Consider the following 8,161-nt stretch of genomic DNA (forward strand, 5'->3'; position numbering starts at 1 on the left):
AGAGAGAGAGAGAGAGAGAGAGAGAGAGAGAGAGAGAGAGAGAGAGAGAGAGAGACGCGAATTAAACGTATATTTAATTACGAAACATAAATTAAAGGATGCGAACCGATAATATGATAAAGTCACAAATAAACAAAGCGTGCGCGATGTACGTGAAAATAACTTTATTCTCGGGCGAAGGAGTCGTCGCTGTAATAAATAAATAACTTTGTATTAGTTTTAATGCAGAAAGTCAATGTCATTCCTTATCTCGACGTTTTTCGCGTTTACTACCGTTTCACGTCCACGTCGTGGATTATACGATTCGGACGGCGGTCACAAAATCGAAAAAAGGAGACGATTGCGTCTAGCTCGCTGCTGAAATACTCGATATTATTCTCTGTTCAAAGTGCGGTTCGTATCCACTCGAGAAACGGAACGATACGGAAGAATCTTTCGCGGACGATCCCGCGGTATATGTCCTGTTCCTTCACACGGCATCTTTATTTAACAGGCTCGGCGCGATGATACGCTCGAACTCCACCGGTATAATATTTAACGACGAGATGGACGACTTCAGTTCGCCCAACATAACCAACGGCTTCGGACTCCCGCCGTCACCGGCGAACTTCATCCGACCTGGCAAACGGCCACTGAGCTCGATGTGCCCATCTGTGGTGGTAAGATCATCCGTATCTACGGTAACGTCAATGGATCCGCCGGGGGGGAAACTCGAAAAATAGCGCGAACATAGAAAGCCAGATAACGCTTTGGACGCGTCGTGGAGACACCGATGAAATTTAATTGTGACAATAAATTGTTTGCGATAAACGAACGTGATAACTCATCGATTTCGAGAATCGCTCGATTCAATTATGAGTAATAGCAATTCATAATGCACGCGATCATGATGACTTCACCGTCGCTCGCCGTAAAGAGAGCCTCGCTAATGTCTCCAGACGAGCACGTAGTTGGAAATGATAGATTACGATACGGGATCATGAATAGATCGTCTGAGAGCATTTGTTAGAATAATTTAAAGTGGAACGAATGAGAAGTATGGCCACGATGAAAAGTCAGGCCACGATAAGTCAGATCGAGTTGCGCGGAATGCTGCAACAGCATTCGTGATAATCATTTCGTAGTAAGTCTCAGATGCCTTGGCAGACAGATCGGAGTTAAGCAGAGATAATATACTAGTGTGGCAGTACGGACACGCGACGGATAAAATGATAGAAAAACTGCAAGGTGTTAAACTAAACTCAATTAAATGATTTCTTTCAGCTCGACGCGAAAAACAACGTGAGATTAGTGATAGGTGCGGCGGGCGGCACGAAAATCACAAGTGGCGTTGCGATTGGAATGATTTTGAATCTTTTCAATGGCTACAATATAAAGGAGGCAATTGACGCGCACCGACTTCATCATCAAGTGAGTAGAATGAGAGATATGAGCGTTTCAACGTGCAAGAAATCTCGATCGACTCTAGCGTTACCACATTACGACAAAAAAATGGTTTTTAACCTCGTAATAAGTAGAAAATATTGTCCTTTTTATTATGTATCATATGAGAAAAACACTATGTACGCTGGAGTTAGCGATTATGATTTAATGAAAATTAAAAAAAATTGCAGTTGTTACCAATGAACGTGCAGAACGAGCACGATTTCTGCGAATCTACGTTGAGTTATTTGAGGAAAATCGGACACAACGTCACCACCTTCAGTGGGATTGGCAGCGCGATCACGGGTATATCCAAAGAAAAAGGATATATAACCGCGAACTCGGACTATCGCCGACAAGGAAGGACGGCAGGATTCTAGAAATGACGTTCCTTACGTTCTACGCGGTCGACCTTGTAACGCTGGGAATTTTTCTGCACTATCGCAATTCTTCACGACGAGTAAACTACTGTTGCCAGTGATTTCGAGCCCCCTTACGTCTACGCCCGCTCTCTGTGGCATAGAATCTCTATCGTCATGTGCGTCGTTCCGAGAAAAAGAAAGAAATAGTGCAGAGCAATGCATAAGGTGCTTATCGAAGTTGCAAAGTCATCCACGTAGGAAATGCGCGATATTAGACAATTTTTATACGTAAATATCGAATTTGACTTCTAATTTTATGATTATTTCAAAGTGATACATACATTTACATATATATATATATTTGTCAAAGCGAATTGTTCGAGTCTAATTGCTGTAACGTGTGTCACACTGACTCGAAATACCCATAATTATTTATCTCTTTGTTTTATTGTTGACCCGCGACACGCGATAATACGATAATATCGATAAACGCAAGGATAGTGTAATTAGTTTGCGTATGTGTTTCCCGTTTGGCTGTAAATACTTAACACAGTTGCGACAGACCGCAAGTGCATGCATGCATTCGTATTGTTATCGTTTCACGGATCATCACATTTATATATTTCACAATATATTTTTTTTTTTTAAATATGGATCATATCTCCGCGAGCACAAGTACAAATTAACACTTATCATCTCTGGATTCTTCGCGAGCAGTATTTTCCTAGAGCAAAAATATAACAGAACAATCGTATATACCAATAGTCAGTAATGTAGGATCCTATCTTGGATAATGTACAGACACTTAGCTGTTCGTAGATCCTACGAGTAGAGTAAAGGCACCAAAAGCGACATATCACTTTGTTTTTGAAGGTTATGCTTAATGTGAAGCTCAAAATATAAATATAAAATAGAGTTCAAAGAAAATGGGTGCCAAAAACGACATATTGGAAGTTATATAACATGTTGCATATATGATAATATTTGATAATAAATAGTTTGTTAATGCGTTTAATGGTTGAATAATATTCATTTTATTTAAAAGCAATATTTATTTTAGTGTTCACTGATATATATAATTACAAATAATTATTGAAAATAATTTACATTTATATTATTGCAGCAGAGTAAGTTCATATACAACACATGTCACTTCACAATGTGAGGTTAGAATTAGATTATGTTAGTCACAGACTATCGTAGCTATCGCATTCTATAGGTATGTCACTTTAAAACATTCTCATAAAATTTTTCAAGTTACACAGTAAAAAAGTGATAAAGATTAAAATATTCAAAAAATATTTGTACAAAAGCTAAATGCATCTAGAAGAACTTAATGTTGAACAAAAAGATAATTATCGATGTTTAGTTTACGTAATTCGGCAATAAAAATCATAGAAATAAAACTTGCGAATTTCTAAAACTCAATATTTGCTAATTTAGCATATAAAAGAACAAGAAATATACCAAGTATGACTTTTTTATGACTTCACTGGTAAAACGAATTACGTTTATAATAGTTTCGATAAAATACAACATTTCATATATGAGATATAGAGGTGTGTCGTTTTAGGAGGCCTATGTCGCTTTTGGCTACTTTCCTCTAACCTAGTAGATCCTAGGTAACGAAAGTGAAATAAGTATTGCGTGTAACCGCGCTAGACAATACCGTGCAATATTGTCATATGTGATATACGCTCTTGTGTAATAAAAGATAAAACCGATTATTGTTACGTTTGAATAAATATTGATATTTAAATATATTGGTCTTTTGAATCATTTAATCGACTGCTTTTAGTCAAGATTTTAGCGCGCAAAATCAATTTCAATTAAAATATCATTAATTAAATAATGCGAGTAATTTAGTTACCATTAATTGTGTTAATATCTGATGATGTAGGTATACGATAGTGTCTGACGATGACATATAAAATACTTGTGTAGATTAAACTGTAAGTTTAGTTTAACTGTGTAAGTTAAACTGAATTCTTTACCATTTTGCGAATAACCACGAAAAAATTTAGAGTTATTAATTAAAGAAGGTGAATAATTCTGTGCGATTGTTCGTCAATCTTTTTGACTTAATCTATGAGAGTTTTATATATTATATATATCAGACACCCTGTATATTTCATTCGTAGCCACACCTGTAAATGAATTCTAAATTAGCTAGACGCTACAAAAACGAGCTGCCGCGCATTATTTATCTCTAAATCCTTTTTAAATAATTTTGGGCTATCTAGATGCTGTCAATCTTCGCGCAGTGATTTTTTGGCAATAGCATTTACGTCTAAACAGTATGTGCATTACGTAATATAACATAACTGTTCAAATTGTACACTCATCATTTTGCGGAATAACAATATAACATTTGGCTATCGCTAAAAATGCTGAGCTAAATCACATTTTTCGCAAAACCATCACCTTCAATCTGTGTTTTTGACTCACCGAAATACCGGGAGCTCAGGATCGAACTACGTTCTGCTGTAAACCTGACAAGCAAAAAATATGATATTATCGATCAGATACAAGAATTGATGTCGCAGTAAAGAAATTGTAAGCGTCAATACAAACATTAACTTTTTGCGATATTTGTTGACTCGACGATAATAACTTCGATCATTATGTTCTAGTTTTTGAGCGCAAAAAGTGCTCAAAAGTGGATGAATGCAACAGTATAAAGCAAAAATATAATATTATCGATCAAGAATTAATGATGTAATGGAAAAAAACGCAAACGTTAATACAAGCGTATCAAGTTTTTGCAATATTTATGATTTGACAATTATGTTCTAGTAATTACTAGCTTAATTTTATGATAATTATTCCGAAAATTATGTTCTAGTTTTCGAGCGCGCAAAGAGTTAATGAATGCAACAGTGCAGGAAGTCTATAAACCTACCTTCGAGTCGATCCAGCTTACCTCGAACAAATCTTCCCGTGCAACATCTGCATCTATCGAAACTGCACTCCCTGGGGATCGTATTCACTGAGTGTTCACAAGCTCCATTAAATCTGAAACAAAAACAAAGAGTTTTTGGTTAGTTACGTTGTTAAAATGTTAACATATTCAGAATACAAAGGCTTATATAAGACAATGTTTTTTTTAAACTGATAAAAATTAAATATGGCGATTATCTGCTCGAAATTTGAAAATGTTGCCATTGCTCAAGACAAAGTTAGCATGATGATTGCGTTTACGAAGTAATATAATACGTCTCATATTTTAATTCAGAAAAAATCAGAAATTATGTATGATATCTTTAATATTTTCTATATCGTAACATTATACACATTCTTTATATATATATCGTAACATTATACACATTCTTTCATAGTATTTAATATCCTTTGACACATTTAAAGTGCTGAGAAAAAATAATCTCTGCGATTTTTCAAGAATTCTTACAATAGAAGTTTCGCATTGGTATCTTAAATTTCTGGAAACACGATTACAACAAAACATCGGAAATGAAACTAATTTTGATTAGATGTTATTTTTATAAGTCCACGAAAAGTAGCAGTAATTACACGACAAGTTAAATCGCTCCTTTTTTTCTGATAATTAATACTCGCGCATATATGATGCGTCGGCATTTATTTAAAACACGCAAATAAAATGTAAATTACCCCCTAACTCGGACAAATTTCATTATAACAAATGAATTATGATGAAAGTAGATTAGCATATAATTCAACACTAATATTTTAAATGAATGAATTAGCAGATTAATACTGGAAATTCGTAAATTATCAGACGAAGTTGTTGCGCAATAACGTTCGTTTTATGACACACATGCATACGTTTATAGACAATAAATGCGCTAGAAATTTAGCAACCCGTATTAGACTATTATCATCCTGAACGAAACTAATGTTCTATTGAAAACATAGCTATGCTTAGGAGGAACAATAGCTAATTTATAATTAATACTTCTATTATTAGTGGTAAACACGCGAAACAAAGCGATACAGATCAATAAGGAGAGTTAGAAATCGCCAGAGAGACTCTTCTGCCATGTCTCAAGGTTTTCCGCCGCCATAGTAATTGACATTCTTCTTGGGTTTGTCCTTAACCATTGCACTCGCCGCACGTCGCGAATATAGAGTGTACGTCTTTTTCCGTTAGTGTATATATATATATATATATATATATACACATATACATTTGACCTTCGTTAACAACATCCGCGTATTAATGCCAATCTCCTTCCGCGTTCATCAGCAGAACATAATTTAGTTGGGCCAAGTTGTATCCACTATTTATGAAAAAATTTATAAACCGTTACAAAACTAAAAAGACTCTAACTAAATATACAATAAAGCGCAGAAAGTCAATATAAGCAAGTGATAATCATAAACCGCCGGTGAACTAGCGAAAAAATTATTAATTTATAACATTTTAAGTTACAATAAAAAGTCTGAATAGACTTCGACTAAATTATGTTCTGCTAATGAACGCGGAAGGAAATTGGCATTAATACGCGGATGTTGTTAACGAAGGTCAAATATATATATATATATATGTACTAACGGAAAATTATATTAAAATGTTATAAATTTATAAATGTATATTGAAATGTTATAAATTTATAATTTCAGAAAGTCACGCTGTCTTATTTATTTCTCCTTCACGAATTTCCTTTGTTATAACGAGAAAATTGCAAACTACAGCGCGACGGTTATATTACAGGATATAATGGATATATTTCATATTATTAACAAGTAACATTAATTTACTTTACGTCTATTGCATTATTTTTTCATTATTTTATAAATTCACAATAAATCGCAGAAAGTCAATATAGGCAAGTGAGAGTCATAAACCGCCGATAAACTAGCGAAAAAATTATTAAAGTCTATATAGACTTTTTATTGTAACTTGAAATGTTATAAATTAATAATTTTTTCGCTAGTTCACCGGCGGTTTATGACTATCACTTGCCTATATTGACTTTATGCGATTTATTGTGAATTTATAAAATAATGAAAAAATAATAGACGTAAGGTAAATTAATGTTACTTGTTAATAATATGAAATATGTCCATTATATCCTGTAATATAACTGCCGCGCTGTAGTTCACAATTTTCTCGTTATAACAAAGGAAATTCGTGAAGGAGAAATAAATAAGACAGCGTGACTTTCTAAATGAGTTTTCTTCAAAGTGTTCGTCGTCCGAAAATTTATTTGATTTAATATTTGTATATACTTTTCACTGAAGAAGAATCGCTATTAAATTAATGTTACTGTATGCATATAATAAAGCATATTGTGAGAAATAGAACAATGAAATATTCACTGTAACGATTCCTTTTTCGTATACTTACCTAGATTTATTGACATTGTGGAAAGAATAATTTCGTCAATTGTCATCTAACATATCAGTCTGCTAATAATTTACGCTGGTTTCTGCTATTCCCGGTCGTTATAAACGTTATAAATGTTATAATTCATTTTAATTTGAATTTTAGGAATTTGCCCGGGGAAGTAACTCGCCGGCGAGATATACGCGACTAAATTTTATCTCCGCGATCTATGCGCGTCGATGATAAATACCTCGTATTACGACTCGGATCTAAAGTACACAAACGATCGCGCGAATTAATTAAACGACATTACACGTATTTATTGCATTTGATTTAAATCAACAAAGAGACAAGTGCACTTACTGTCACGCAAAAAAACGATTTGAATAAAGTTTCGTAACTGTCCTGACTCATCGTCCTGTTGATTCGCAAAGATAATTTGCGGTATCCAGGTACACATAAGTCCACGTAATATCAGCCTCACGAGAGAATGTATTACGCACAACACGTTATAGATCATAACAATGTTTTATATAGTATAGGATTTGTATGAGAGGCATTCTATAGCAATCAAAAGTGTTTTAATTAATTATCAAGCCGCGCTAGATCGAATTTACATATCCGATGTTATTGCATTTCGCGCAACACAATTTTCCAAGAATGGAAATATTACAAAGTCAATATGCATGTACTTTGGCATGGTAATGTCGTAACTGATGAAACGTAAATTGAACAAACGGGCATACTTCTGGCTGCGTCTAGAAATCTCAGTTATACTGAAAAAAATTGTTGCTATAAGCAATTTTTATTGGCTTTATACAAATTTTCTGCCGCAATCATTTACATTTTGGGAACAACATATTAGTAAGTCAGTGCAATTACAAATTGATTCTTGAAGCCAAAAAGAAAAGCGATGCCATATTTTATTATTTTTCTGGTTGACACAACCATTCTTTTTTTTCGTGTGTAACTACGATTATTTTTATTATATGTTAGTATCATGTCGAGAGGATGAGAGAGAGAGAGAGAGAGAGAGAGAGAGAGAGAGAGAGAGAGAGAGAGAGAGAGA

General features: G+C 34.2%; 1 protein-coding gene across 2 annotated transcripts in view; it reads left to right on the forward strand.

Annotated features, from left to right (window-relative positions):
- LOC116850401 (scoloptoxin SSD14-like) overlaps nucleotides 1-3,547 on the forward strand; it is a 14,140-nt gene extending 10,593 nt beyond the window's left edge. For both annotated transcript variants that reach the window (XM_032828651.1, XM_032828650.1), the window contains 3 exons: nucleotides 494-659; nucleotides 1,264-1,410; nucleotides 1,614-3,547. In XM_032828651.1, coding sequence (XP_032684542.1) covers nucleotides 494-659; nucleotides 1,264-1,410; nucleotides 1,614-1,802 — 502 coding nt within the window. In that variant the 3' untranslated portion in view covers nucleotides 1,803-3,547. The remainder of the gene's footprint in view (nucleotides 1-493; nucleotides 660-1,263; nucleotides 1,411-1,613) is intronic.
- Nucleotides 3,548-8,161: the final 4,614 nt, after the last annotated feature.

Source organism: Odontomachus brunneus, unplaced genomic scaffold, assembly GCF_010583005.1.
Source record: "Odontomachus brunneus isolate Ranch 3 - 2012 unplaced genomic scaffold, Obru_v1 Obru_scaffold_144, whole genome shotgun sequence".
NCBI classification, from domain to species: Eukaryota; Metazoa; Arthropoda; class Insecta; order Hymenoptera; family Formicidae; genus Odontomachus; species Odontomachus brunneus.